At 43.5% G+C, this 14602-nt stretch overlaps 1 protein-coding gene across 1 annotated transcript; it reads left to right on the plus strand.

The window, feature by feature from the left end:
• Window positions 1-864: 864 nt before the first annotated feature.
• On the plus strand, window positions 865-13299 carry ZNF165 (zinc finger protein 165). Its single transcript, XM_039257568.1, has 4 exons — window positions 865-1166; window positions 9588-10071; window positions 10357-10495; window positions 12346-13299. Exons 2-4 carry the CDS (start codon window positions 9661-9663, stop codon window positions 13248-13250), a joined length of 1455 nt encoding a protein of 484 aa, XP_039113499.1. The 5' UTR covers window positions 865-1166; window positions 9588-9660; the 3' UTR covers window positions 13251-13299.
• The last annotated feature ends 1303 nt before the right edge of the window (window positions 13300-14602 follow it).

Consider the following 14602-nt stretch of genomic DNA (forward strand, 5'->3'; position numbering starts at 1 on the left):
CAAGAATAAACACAAAATATATTTAAAAGAAAACCACAGGCCCAAGATGGAGTGAGTTATTTGTTCCCAGGACAGCAAACCAGGACATTACAACTGCAATCTCTCCAGGAGTGAAATTTTAGGGAAAAAAATCAAGAATTTTCTGGTCAGCACAAATAAGGTAATCTGTCACATGGGCTCTCTCCATTCCCTCCTCCCACCCCAAAGATGAGGTAACCTGCAAGATTAGACCACTGCTCAGCCCCCCTCCCAAGAGAAGGTGATCTTGCCTCGAGACAATGTTTTTTCTTTTGTCTAATAACTTCCTTGCCCCGCCTCCTTTCTACAAAAACCTTCTGTTTTTCTATCACTGGTCAGAGCTCCTCTCTGCTTATTATGGCTTAATAAAGATGATTAGATCTTCAAACTTACTTGGTTGAATTTGTGTTAACAGAAGTACAAGTGAAACGGCAACAGTAAACGTAAGTTACTGTCAAAGTTCTAGTTCTCACACATTGGCCCAGGGATTCAAGAGAGTTCACGTTTTTTTAGGGGCGCCTGCGTGGCTGAGTCGTTGGGCACCCAATTCTTGATTTTGGCTCAGGTCATCATCTTACGGTTCATGAGCTCGAGCTCCAGGCCGGGCTCTGCACAGTCAGTGTGGGGACTGCTGGGGATTCTGTCTCCCTTTCTCTAAGCCCCTCCCCAACTCGCACTCTCTCTCAAAATAAGCTTTTTTTAAAAAAATATAAGTTCACATTCTAGGGCACGCAGACCCCGCGTGCGCCAGGGTTATCCTCAGCCACCGTTTGTAAACCAGCGCTCCTGAAGGCCCAGGGAGGCTCTGCGGGGGTGAAGTCAGGGCGGCGCCCCCGCGGCGTAAGCTTCGGGTCCACTTCCCCGACTGGAGGCCGCGCGAGGCCTGCGGGCGCAGCAGGGCCGCGTTTCCCGCTACACGGGGGCGAGAGGAGCTCATCTCGGAGCTCGGTAACCTCGGGGATACCTGAGAGGCCGCCGGGTAAACGGACTCACAGCGCCGCAGGAGACGCCGGGGCTTCTGGGAGTCGCAGTCCGCGGCCCGACCGCCTTCTGCGCAGACTCAACGTCCAGAGCACGGAGGCTTTGAAAGAGGGGGCAGCGCCGTCCTCCCACCGGAAGTGTCCGATCGGAACCATCCTGTAGGAGAGGTGAGTCCGGGTCGGAGGACCCGAGGGTCCGACCCTTTGCCCCCTACAAGCAGCCGGTCTGTTCACTGTCCCTTCAGGCTTGCAGCAGCCCCGCCAGGACTGCGGAGGAATCCCGAGGAGAGGGGGAGGCAGGCGGGCGCGAGGCTCGGCGTTCGGAGGGCTTTGCTCACGCCTGCCTCCTGAGGGGCGGTGGTTTCCATGGTTACCCGCGCCGCGTGTGACGTCACCGCCGCGGGCGGGGCTGGGTCACTAGCAGGAAAGGCCAGCGCGGCTGCGGCCTCGGGCGGCAGCTTTCCGCGGGGAGGAGCTGCTCCGACGTCCGGCGGGAGGCGGAGCGGGACGGCCCCGCGTGCTGGTGGCGTGTGTCCACACTGTGGACGTTGGCTGTTTCTCACGTGTCCGGCACGCAGTGGGATCGTCAGAGGCCGTCCCCTAGGCCGGCCGGGCCAGGACAGCCAGCCGCCAGCCTCCGGACGACACTCGCTCCCCGCCCTGCCCCCGCGCCCCCTGCTGGTGCGCCGAGCCGCCCCCGCGCCGTCCTCCAGCCAAGCCCCCTCCAGCCCAGCCCACCCCAGTCCTTCAGCCGGGTGCCCCCCACCGCCCGGCCCCGTCCTGTCGCCAGGCCTGCCCCCAACCGAGAGCGGTCCTCTAGCCCAGCCCCCAGTTTTGCGGCCGAGCACTGCCCCCCCACCCCGTCCTGCTGCTTAGCGCTCCCTGTCCTTCAGCCCTGTACCTCCTTCCCTCCCTGTCCCCCTCCCCCTGCACACCCCGGCCTGCTTTCCTGGCAGTTACTCCTAAGAGCGTCTAGAGGCTTCTCAGGCTTTCCTTCCATCAACAAGTGTGAGAACGTAGAAAATAGCGCGTTGTGCTTAACCTACTGGAGTTCCAGCCAGTTGATAAAGAGAAACAGCCAAAGCTGAAAATTATACAGAATGATGACTTGTATTCACAGGTGTTCTGATTTAGGAACTGTAGGAGCTCAGGGCAGGGATGACAAATTACTAAGCAGAGGGAGCGGAGTTCTTAGTCACTCCGAATATTAGAGCGAGCTGCCAGCTGGCATCGCCGTCAATCTCCTGTTCGTTCCCACTTCCTAAACTTTTCTCCTGTCCCTTCCTTTTTGCCTTTTGAATATTTTTCATCTTTTATTGTCCAGTTTAAGCCCCATCAGCTCTAGGAAATGTTTCCTACCCTTTGCATGTAAACACACACAGGGTCTGCCTGTCCCAAAACGTTGGGATATTTGATGCCTCTCCCATACAACTTGTTTAGTACCTCAGCTTTTAGCATCTATCAGCATTTCAGTGTGTGTCATGTGAAACATAACTTATGTAGTTGCTTTTAACTCGTGTGTTTTATGTCATTTCTTTACAATTGTTTTGCAAACTATTTAATTCCTGACGGCTTTACATCAGAATATGGATTTTCCAGGTACACCCACACTAACTGCCACAGCGTCCCTAGTGTTCCTACCAAAGTTCCCACATGACGATAAGGCAATGAGTTCAGCTGGGAACCAACTCACTTTCGTGGAAATCATTGCTGTACAACTTCTAGCCCAGAGTTTGCCTGTGTTCAGATTCTTAGTTAATTACATGTCAATGCAACAATCAGCAATCAACTTGGTGAAACGTTTAGGAGAAGGATCTGAAAGATTGATATTTGCATTCTGCTCCTGTAGTCTACGGCTTCACAGCTAAATTCCTTTTACTCAGTTTTTCAGTTCAGAAACGAGACCGTTCCTGTGTGCTGAGACTTGAGGAAATGATATTTACTAACAAGACTTGTGGAAGATGGATAAGCAAGTCATGGTGCAGGCTTATTATATTTAACTTTGTGGTCCAATATACGACTGAGCCAGGAAACTGGGAAGGTAAAGAAGGAACTGTTGGGATAAAACAAACCTATTTGAGACCTTTCAGGAAGGAAATACTTAACATTGATTGAAACAGCCTTTTAACTAACTTGGATTTGAAAAAAAATTAATAAACATTAAAAGGTAATAACATAAAAAAAAAAGAGAGAAATGGTTAGCCTCTGGCTCTCAAGAAAAGTTGCCCTGTGGTGCCTAGCTAGCTCAGTCAAGGGAGCTTGCAACTCTTGATCTCAGGGTTGTATATTCAAGCCCTGCTCACTGCAGATTACTTAAAATCTTTTTTTAAAAGGGGGGAAAAAAGAAAAAATTGCCCTTATTTAAGAGATTTATAAGTAATCCTAGTTCCAGATTTTGATTGATAATTTTCATTCCAAGCTTGTATTTTCCTTACACTTGTACGAGCACAAGTGTGGCCTCTCTCTGTTTCTCTTTCCATATTGCAGTCCATCCTAGAAATTAAGAACATATTAATCTCCACAAACAGTATTTGTCAGGTCTTTCTGCTCAGAAGTTTCCCTAGGCTCCCTACTGCCTAAAACATAAATTCTAAATTCGGGATCTTGACATTTGAGGCTTTCTACATTAGGGCCCTTGCCTCTGCCTCTGTTATTTCCTTATACACACCTGCTGAACTTTTTGCTTTACACTTACATGATCCTACCATTAACCAGTTGTTCAGACTGTTTCCATGCTTGTGATTTCCTATTTGTCCCTCTCCCACATCCTTTCAAAATCCTTTCCATTCTTGAGAAGTTAATTCCTGAATTAAACTTTACCGGACATTACAAACTACTAGGCTCTCTTTGAATCTGCCATCTCTCTGAACCACTTTGTCATTTAACTATCCTGGTCCCTTTTTGTCTTTCTAACTTAAATATAATTTAATTCCATGTGGCATGTTAACATGTAGCATTGCCTTAAAGTTATAAGTTTTATATTTATTGTTTCTACCTTAAAGTATTTTGTTTTTAAATTTATTTTTTTAAATAGTTTATTGTCAAGTTGGTTTCCATATAATACCCTGCGCTCATCCCCACAAGTGCCCTCCTCCATGCCCATCCCCCTTCCCCTTCCCACTCTCCCCATCAGCCCTCAGTTTGTTCTCAGCATTCAAGACTCTCTCATGGTTTGCCTCTCTCCCTCTCCTCCATTATTTTTCCCCTTCTTCTCCCCCATGGTCCTCTGTTAAGTTCCTATTAATCCTGCTACACGTGCAAACATATGGTATCTGTCCTTCTCTGCCTGACTTATTTTACTCAGCATAACAACCTCAAGTTCCATACATGTTGCTACACGTGGCCAGATTTCATTCTTTCTCATTGCCATGTAGCATTCCATCGTATAGATAAACCACATCTTCTTGGTCCATTCGTCTGTTGATGGACACTTGGGCTCCTTCCATGTTTTGGCTATTGTTGAGAGTGCTGCTCTGAACATTGGGGTCCATGTGCCCCTATGCATCAGCACTCCTGTATCCCTTGGGTCAATTCCTAGCAGTGCTATTGCTGGGTCATTGGGGAGTTCTATTGTTAATTTTTTGAGGAACCTCCACACTGTTTTCCAGAGGGGCTGCACCAGTTTACATTCCCACCAACAGTGAAGGAGGGTGCCCGTTTCTCCACATCCTCGCCAGCATCTAGAGTACTCTGATTTGCTCATTTTAGCCACTCTGACTGGTGTGAGGTGGTATCTCAGTGTGGTTTTGATTTGTATTTCCCTGATGAGGAGGGATGCTGAGCATCATTTCATGTGTCTGTTGGCCATCTGGATGTCCTCTTTGGAGAAGTGTCTGTTCATGTCTTCTGCCCATTTCTTCACTGGGTTGTTTGTTTTTCGGGTGTGGAGTTTGGTGAGTTCCTTAGAGATTTTGGATACAAGCCCTTTATCTGATATGTCATTTGCAACTATCTTTTCCCATTCTGTCTAATGCCTATTAGATTTATGGATAATATCCTTTTCTGTGCAGAAGCTTTTAATCTTGATGAGGTCCCAATCGTTTATTTTTGCTCTTCATTCTTTTGCCTTTGGGGAAGTGTCAAGTAAGACATTGCTGCGGTGGAGGTCAAGGAGGTTGTTTCCTTCTTTCTCCTCTAGGGTTTTGATGGTTTCCTGTCTCACATTCAAGTCCTTTATCCATTTTGAGTTTATTTTTGTGTATGGTGTGAGAAAATGATCTAGTTTCATTTTTCTGGATGTTGCTGTCCAGTTCTCCCAGCACCATCTGTGAAAAAGGCTGTCTGTTTAACATCTAGATTGGATACTCTTTCCTGCTTTGTCAAAGATTAGTTGGCTGTACATTTTTGGGTCCAATTCTGAGTTCTCTATTCTATTCCATTGGTCTATGTGTCTGTTTTTGTGCCAATACCATACTGTCTTGATGATGACAGCTTTGTAGTAGAGGCGAAAGTCTGGGATGGTGATGCCTCACATTTTGGTTTTCTTCTTCAATATTCCTTTAGCTATTTGGGGTCTTTTGTGGTTCCATACAAATTTTAGGATACTTCTAGTTTTGAGAAGATTGCTGGTGCAATTTTGATTGGGATTGCATTGAATGTGTAGATTGCTTTGGGTAGTAATGACATTTTAACTGTATTATTCCAATCCATGAGCATGGAATGTTTTTCCATTTCTTTGTGTCTTCTTCAATTTCCTTCATAAGTTTTCTATAGTTTTCATCATACAGATCTCTTAAATCTTTTGTTAGGTTTATTCCTAGGTATTTTATGGTTTTTTGTGCAATTGTGAATGAGATCAGTTTCTTGATTTCTCTTTCGGTTGCTTCATTGTTGGTGTATAAAAATGCAACCGATTTCTGTACGTTGATTTTGTATCCCGGAACATTGCTGAATTCATGGGTTAGTTCTAGTAGACTTCCGGTGGAGTCTGTCGAGTTTTCTATGTAGAGCATCATGCCATCTGTGAAAAATGAAAGTTTGACTTCTTCTGTGTCAATTCTGATGCCTTTTATTTCCTTTTGTTGTCTGATGGCTGATGCTAGGACTTCCAGCACTATGTTAAACAACAGTGGTGAGAGTGGACATCCCTGTCGTGTTCCTGATGTCAGGGGGGAAAGCTCTCAGTTTTTCCCCATTGAGAAGGATGTTAGCTGAGGGCTTCTCATAGATGGCTTTTATGATGTAAATAAGTTCCTTCTATCCCCACTTTCTCGAGGGTCTTATCAAGAATGGATGCTGTATTTTGTCAAATGCTTTTTCTGCATCTATCGACAGGATCATATGGTTTTTATCTTTTCTTTTGTTGATGTGATGGATCACAATGATTGATGTGCGAATATTGAACCAGCCCTGTTACCCAAGAATGAATCCCACTTGATCTTGGTGGATAATTCTTTTTATGTGCTGTTGGATTTGATTTGCAAGTATCGTGTTGAGGATTTTTGTATCTGTATTCATCAAGGATATTGGCCTGTAGTTCTCTTTTTTGCTGGGTCTATGTCTGGCTTGGGAATCAAAGTGATGCTGGCTTCATAAAATGAGTCTTAAAGTTTTCTTTTGATTTCTATTTTTTGTAATAGCTTGAGAAGAATGGGTATTAATTATGTTTAAACGTCTGGTAGAATTCCCCAGGGAAGCCATCGGGCCCAGGGCTCTTATTTGTTGGGAGATTTTTGATAACTGATTCAACTTCTTCACTAGTTATGGGTCTGTTCAGATTTTCTGTCTCTTCCCGTGTGAATTTTGGTAGTGAGTGTGTGTTTAGGAATTTGTCCATTTCTTCTAAGTTGTCCAATTTGTTGGCATATAGTTTTTCATGGTATTCCCTGACAGTGGCTTGATTTTTGAGGGGTTGGTTGTAATTAGTCCATTTTCATTCATGATTTTGTCTATTTGAGTGCTCTCTCCTTTCTTTTTGAGAAGCCTGATTAGAGGTTTGTCAATTTTGTTTATTTTTTCAAAAAACCAACTCTTCGTTTCAGTTCTCTGTTCAACTGTTTCTTTGGTTTTTATATTGTTTATTTCTGCCCTGAGTTTTATTATGTGTCTTCTCCTAGTGGGTTTGGGGTGCTCTTGTCACTCGCCCTCTAGTTCCTTTAGGTGTGCTGTTAGATTTTGCACTTGCACTTTTTCTAATTTCTTGAAATAGGCCTGGAGCGCAATGTACTTTCCTCTTAGGACTGCCTTTACTGCATCCCATAGAGTTTGGATTGTTGTATTTTCATTTTCATTTGTTTCCATTTATTTTTAAATTTCTTCTCTAATTGCCTGATTGGCCCATTTATTCTTTAGTATGGTGTTCTTTAACCTCCATGTTTTTGGAGGTCTTCCAGACTTCTTCCTGTGGTTGATTTTGAGTTTCATAGTGTTGTGATCTGAAAGTGTGCATGGTATGATCTCAATTCTTTTATATATATTGAGGGCTACGTTATGTCCCAGTAAGTGATCTATCTTGGAGAATGTGCTGTGCGCACCTGAGAAGAAAGTGAATTCCATGGCCCCAGGATGTAGAGTTCTAAATATACCTGTCAAATCCATCGGGTCCAATGTGTCATTAAAGTCCATTTCTTCTTTAGTGATTTTCTGTCTGGTTGACCTATCCATTGCTGTAAGCGCAGTGTTAAAGTCCCCTGCTATTAGCACGTTCTTATCGGTAAGAGTGTTTCTGTTTGTGATTAATTGTTTTATATATTTAGGTGCTTCCATATTCGGTGCATAGACATTTATAATTGTTAGCTCTTCCTGATGGATAGACCCTGTAATTATTATATAATGCCCTTCTTCATCCTTTGTTACTGCCCTTACTTTAAAGCCCAGTTTGTCTGATATAAGTATAGCTACTCCAGCTTTCTTTTCACTTCCAGTAGCATGATATATATTTCTCCATCCCCTTACTTTCAATCTGAAGGTGTCCTCCAGTCTAAAATGAGTTTCTTGTAGACAGCAAATAGATGCATTTTGTTTGTTTTTTTAATCCATTCTGCTACCCTATGTCTTTTGATTGGAGCATTCAGCCCATTTACATTCAGTGTTATTATTGAAATATATGGGTTTAGAATCATCGTGTCCTTTATGGGATTTATGCTTGTGGTGGTGTCTCTTGTACCTTGCGTTCCTTGCAACATTTCCCTCATAGAGTTTCCCTCAGGATTTCTTGTAGGGCTGGGTTAGTGGTGATGAATTCTTTCAATTTTTGTTTATTTGGAAAGACTTTTATCTCTCCTTCTATTCTGAATGATAAATTTGCTGGATGGAAATTATTGGCTGCATATTTTTTCTGTTCATCACATTGAAGATTTCCTGCTATTCCTTTCTGGCCTGCCAAGTTTCAGTAGATAGGTCTGTCACCACTCTGTAGGTTTCCTTTTGTATGTTAGGGCCCTTTTCTCCCTAGCTGCTTTCAGAATTCTCTCTTCGTCCTTATATTTTGCCAGTTTCACTATGATATGTTGTGCAGAAGATTGATTCAAGTGATGTCTGAGGGGAGTTCTCTGTGCCTCTTGGATTTCAATGTCTGTTTCCTTCCCCAGATTGGGGAAGTTCTCTGCTATAATTGCTCAAGGACTCCTTCAGCACCTTTCCCTCTCTCTTCCTCTTCTGGAATTCCTATGATACAGATATTATTCCATTTGATTGTACTGCTGAGCTCCCAAATCTCCTGTCATGTTCCTGTATCAGTATATCTCTCTTTTTCTCAGCTTCCTCTTTTTCTAGAATTGTCTTCTAAATCACTTATTCTCCTTTCTGCCTCTTCAATCCATGCATTAGATGCCTCCATTTTATTTTACATCTCATTTATAGCATTTTTTAAATACATCACAACTATTTTTAAGCTCATAGTCTTTGTAGCAATAGTTTCTCTGATGTTTTCCATGCCTTTTTCAAGCCCAGCGATTAATTTTATGACTATTGTTCTAAATTATTGTTCAGTTATTTTGCTTATACCTGTTTTGAGCAGTTCTTTAGCTGTCAATTTTCCTGGAATTTCTTTGGAGGAGAGTTCTTCTGTTTCATCATTTTTGTTAGTTTTCTGTCGGTTGTTAGTTTTAAAAGCTTGTTATGCTCTCTGCACCTGCGAGCGCTGCTGTACCAAAGAAGGCTCTGTGACTGTCCAGGGCCTGTCCGTTCAGAAAGTGTTCTTAAATGGTGTGTCTTGGTCTCTCTTGTTGAGACCTTGGTTATTTTATTTTCCTACTCATAGTGGTATTTTGGACTCTCCACCGTGTGTACTTTGACTTGTTTCTTGAGGTAGCCCTGTCCACAGACGAGGCGTGCTCGCTGGCCAGAGCCCAGGGTGGGGCCGAGAGTTAGTGGTGACCAGGCGACCCGGGCAGTGGCAGAGACTGAGGCGCATGAGTCTGAGGCCACTGAGGCAGCGGTTGCTCTTAAATTTAAATTTTAAGCTGCTTTGAGGTAGAAATTATGTGACAGTTGTCTCCACAGAACAAGTATTTCAGCGTTTATACATATGCTAAATGCCCACTACACTTCCGTGTAATGGAAAATATGATTTCTGCAATGTGATATTTCATCTTTATAGACAGTAATAGTTATTTTATAAATAAAAATATATTTTTATTTTTATTTTAGAAGAGCTCTCGAAACTAAATAAGACCTCACACAAAGCAGCAGTGGATTTTCTGGGAATATATTTCATCCCAAAATGACGACAGAATCAAAGAAAGCTACAGCTCAGAACCCTCAGGACAATGCAGGACTTCTGATAGTGAAGATAGAAGAGGAAGATTTTGTCTGGAGGCAGGACACTTGCTTCCAGAGAAGCGACGGCCTCAGGCAAGAACTCTGCCGACAGCTTTTCAGGCAGTTCTGCTACCAGGATTCCCCCGGGCCCCGCGAGGCGCTTCGCCAGCTCCGCGAGCTGTGCCGCCAGTGGCTGCGGCCTGAGACGCACAGCAAGGAGCAGATCCTGGAGCTGCTGGTGCTGGAGCAGTTCCTGACCATCCTGCCCGCCGAGCTCCAGGCCCGGGTGCGGGAGCACCACCCAGAGAGCGGGGAAGAGGCGGTGACCATACTGGAAGATCTAGAGAGAGGCATTGATGACTCAGTAGTCCAGGTATGCCGGGGACAGGAGATCTAAGACCTCCAGAGGGCTGGATCCCACAGTGAGAGGAAGAGGCCTGAGATAGAACACCCCCAAGGAGACCTACAGGGGCTCTTCCTTCAGCATTTATGTCTCCTTTCCACTCCAGCTGGCGCTCTGTCACATTTCACAGTTGAGTCGGACTTAATCCATCCTTCTGCAGTTTTGTATTCCTGCAGAGGTTCTCTTTGTGTTTGGAGGATGTTCAGTTCCAACAGAGATTCTCTTACAAGCCCAAATGTACTTTATTTTTCTCAGGTTCCGGTCCTTGCACATGGACAAGAAATATTCAGGGGGAAGGTGGTGGTGCCTTCTGGACAAGCACTCAGTGCCCAGTTCTGGCCAATGGACCCTGAAGCCCTTCGTGATTCTTCAGCATCTCTTGTGCTGGACTGTGGTAAGGAGCAGTATTGCAGGCATTTCATGTCACCGAAGGAGTGGGGCTGTGAATCCGCCTTCTCAGAATAGTCTCAGTCACTATAGGTATCTTTCCCTTTATTACCCCATGAGAGGTATGGAACTCTTTTCCTGTGTGCCATTGGCCAATTAAACACACACACACACACACACTCACATACACACACACACACACACACACACACACACAGAATTTGGTTCCTAATCAAACATGTTATCATTTTCCCATTTGTTTTTTATCCAGAATATTTCCGAAACACAGGATATTTGTATGAGTAAATTAATGGAAAGAAAAATGAATGAGTGAGAAAATGTCAGAGAATGAGTAATGAAACAATAAGAGGAAGAAACACATCAAGAGAAATAAAACATGTTATTAAAGAAGCACATATAATGATAGAGAAGCAGATACATAGTGATATACTCAGAAATGGAATACAATTCAGATGCATACAACAAGATCCACACTATTGTCTTTTTTATTGTACTTTTGGTTTTACAAAGTTTTCACATTTTTATAGGAAGTTGGCTATACTTCTGGTGACCACCTCCATGGAATACTCATCACTATTTTAAAACTCATCTGTTTAAAATTTTTTTAAGTTTATTTTTATTTATTTTTGAGAGAAAGATAGAGAGCAAACAGGGGGAAAGGCAGAGAGAGAGAAAGACAGGATCCTGACATGGGGCTTGAACTCACAAACCATGAGAACATGACTTGAGGCGAGATCAAGAGTCTGAGACACTTAACTGACCAAGCCACCCAGGCACTCCTAAAACTCATTTGTTTAAAAAGTTCATGGACTCAGTATCACTTTAGGTGTGAATGAACTCAAAAATAAGCCCAAGAGTACATTACAGTCTATTTTTTAAAAAATACTGAAATTCTGCTTTCAAGTTTGTTCTGGAAAAGTTTCCATCCATCCTATCCAAAATCATACATTTCTCCCATGCTAAGACCAGCACTGCCTAACCACCTTTCCTATCGTAGAATATTCTAGAAAAAAGAAACCCAACAATAAAGACAAAATACATAATATAGGGTCATAAACATAGTATAAATTTGTGAGCCACAGGCAGGAATTGTGAGGACAAGATCATAAATGGATTCTGGAAACCAGATAGGAGAATTCAGGCAAGTTGTGGAAGAAAAGAGGGTGAAAGTTTCTGAGTAGGGTATAGGAGGTGACAGGGTTTTAAGGACAGTTAGTATGGTGAGAATATTCAGAGTAATTAGGAAGAAGAGCTCAGAGGCTGTGACAATCTCCTAGGTAAAAAGTAGTGACAAGGAGTGTGGTAGCAGAAATGTAAAGAAGGGGATTATTCAGGGGATAGTTAGCAGAAAGTGGTTACAGAATTTGATTAGCCATGCAAGATGAAGAAATGGGCGGGTGGATAGATGGATGGAGGTTTTCCCCTCCACATGCATTCTACTTGCTTTCGCCAGTTTCTCTCCTTTGTGTCCTTCAAGCCTTTAATTTGAAAGGCCACATTTGAAATTTTTAAAAAAATTTTTAAGTTTATTTTTGAGAGAGAAAGAGAGAGCACATGCACAGAAGTGAGGGAGGAGCAGAGAGAAAGGGAGAGAGAGAATCCCAAGTAGGCTCCACATTGTCAACAGAGTCAGATGCAGGCTCACACTCACCAACCATGAGATCATGACCTGAGTCGAAACCAGGAGTCAGCCGCTGAAGTGACTGAGCGTGCCAGGCACCCCTGAAAGGCTACATTTTCAGAGTAGCCAAGTGAAGTACCAATATGCAACAGTCTTGACTATTTCTTCCAACTCAGCAAACAGATATTTACCACTTTCTCATTGCATTATTTTAGATAATGAGAGTGAAAACAATGGATCCATGCCAAAGTTGGACATTTATGACAAAATCGAATCACAGAGAATTCTATCGGGAAGAATTTCAGAATTTGTGTCAGAAGGATCTGCTGAGCCTGAAGATATCTGTAAGTCTGCAGGCAGGTTAAAGAGACAATGGGAGAAAGAATCAGAAGGGTCTCAGAGATCATCATCTGCTAAGGATGGAAGTTTTAGTAAAATCCTTACCCACAAAAATACACTTACAGGTGAAATAAACCATGATGGATGTGACAGAAGCTTAAACCTGAACTCAAGTGAATTTACACACCAGAAATCTCGTAAACACAGTACCTATGACCAAAGTTTCCAATGGAATTCAGATTTTATTAAGCATCAAAGAATTTATGCTGGAGAAAAAATTCACCAATATGGAAAATCTCTCAAGAACCCAAACCATATTAAACAAGCAGCAATTTTTAGTGGGGAGAAAACCCACCAGTGTAATGAATGTGGGAAAGCTTTCAGACACAGCTCAAAGCTTATTAGGCATCAGAGAATCCACACTGGAGAGAGGCCCTATGAATGTAATGAGTGTGGGAAAGGCTTTGGGGGAAACTCAGATCTTATTAGACACCAGAGAATTCACACTGGGGAAAGACCCTTTGAATGCAAAGAATGTGGGCGAGCATTCAGCCTGAATTCACATCTCATCCTGCATCAGAGAATTCACACCAGAGAGAAACCCTATGAATGTAGTGAGTGTGGGAAAACCTTCAGAGTGAGTTCACACCTCATTCGACACCTGAGAATCCACACTGGAGAAAAACCCTATGAATGCAGTGAGTGTGGGAGAGCCTTCAGTCAGAGTTCACACCTTCGTCAACACCAAAGAATTCACAAGAGGGAAAACCTAATAATGTAAAGAACTTAAATTTTTATTGAAATGCTAAAGAAATAGCAAAACATGAAAAACACTGAATAAAAAATATTGAGATGAATGACTGAAAGGCCAGTGTCTCTTTTCTCTTGTTCTCTGACTTCTGTCCTACATATGGTCTTCACTGTGTGTGTGCTTTCTGTGAGACAGGATTTGCCTCTTCCCCCAGTGATTGACTGCTAAAGTCAAACCAGAAGAGCAGAATTTGGAGGCTGATAAATAGGTTCGTCTATGGCAATGGGGATGAAGGAAAAAGGGCCTCTGTTGGGAAGTAACCATAATTACAGCGTGGAAGGGAGAAGATTCAGGTAAAGAGGCTGATCATCAACACTAGTGAATGGTCCGCCACAAGAGGAGGTGAGCTAAGCTCTGAAGTGGAAATGGCCTGAGCAATACATGACAGCGCTTTCAGAACATTCCTTTAAATGAAGGCACAACAAAACTAAATTAGTCATGCCAGGGACGCCTGGGTGGCTCAGGTGGTTAGGAGACTCTTCGTTTTGGCTCAGGTCATCATCTCAGTTTGTGAATTCAAGCCCTTCGTCCTGCTCTGTGCTGCCACTGTGGAGCCTGCTTGGGATTCTCTCTCTCCCTCTCTCTTTGCCCCTGCCTCACTTGTGCCTTCTCTCTCTCAAAATAAATAAATAAACTTTAAAAAGGTGGGTGGGGGGAGAAGACCATGCCAAACACCAGGACCTACACAATGGTAGCATTCTAATATGTAGACCCAAATCTGTGGCCAGAGATCTTGCAGGAGGTAAGCCCGGAGAGCTTCCAAGGCAAGAGGCCAGAATCCAGAGATCCAAACAAGACAGGAGAGGAGAAATTGGGGGGGAAAAGGTGCTCAAACTGAACTGAACCTTGAGTTTGGAGGAAACAGTAACATACCCAGGATCTTCCTGCCCCATACGGGGGGAGGGAGGGAGTTGAGCACTTCCTTGGGGTGAATGGACCCAGACTGCAATTCTGGGGAGCTCTCTTGACAGAAAGAGGGTCTCAGGCTACTGACAATTATGGAAGAAGGCTGAGGGAATGAGCACTGGCTGCTCTTCTCTCCAGAAACGACCGGGTAGAAAGGGTTGGCATCTGAGTGGAGAGAGGAATCCAACAAGTAGGAACTCCACCAGTGATTTCATGACACGAAGACAAATCTGGCTCGACTTCTTTTACCTACTTGATGAGGCACATTTTCCCTAATGTGAGGATAAAAACGATATAAGGCTTATATATCCCACTGGATACAGAAGGTGTTTCTGTGAAAATTCTAGCAAACCACGCCCTTTGTAGAATTATGATAATCTAATGTACAAAATCTTCCATTAATAGGCTTTATAACA

Source organism: Hyaena hyaena, unplaced genomic scaffold (genome assembly GCF_003009895.1).
Source record: "Hyaena hyaena isolate Hyena2069 unplaced genomic scaffold, ASM300989v1 scaffold_637, whole genome shotgun sequence".
Taxonomy (NCBI): Eukaryota; Metazoa; Chordata; class Mammalia; order Carnivora; family Hyaenidae; genus Hyaena; species Hyaena hyaena.

Bases quoted from the DNA above. Each gene is read 5' to 3' on its own strand.
- ZNF165 (XM_039257568.1), top strand. From the start codon at position 9,661: ATGACGACAGAATCAAAGAAAGCTACAGCTCAGAACCCTCAGGACAAT. The intron at 10,072-10,356 runs GTATGCCGGGGA...TATTTTTCTCAG, and splicing joins TTGATGACTCAGTAGTCCAG to GTTCCGGTCCTTGCACATGG. The intron at 10,496-12,345 runs GTAAGGAGCAGT...GCATTATTTTAG, and splicing joins ATCTCTTGTGCTGGACTGTG to ATAATGAGAGTGAAAACAAT.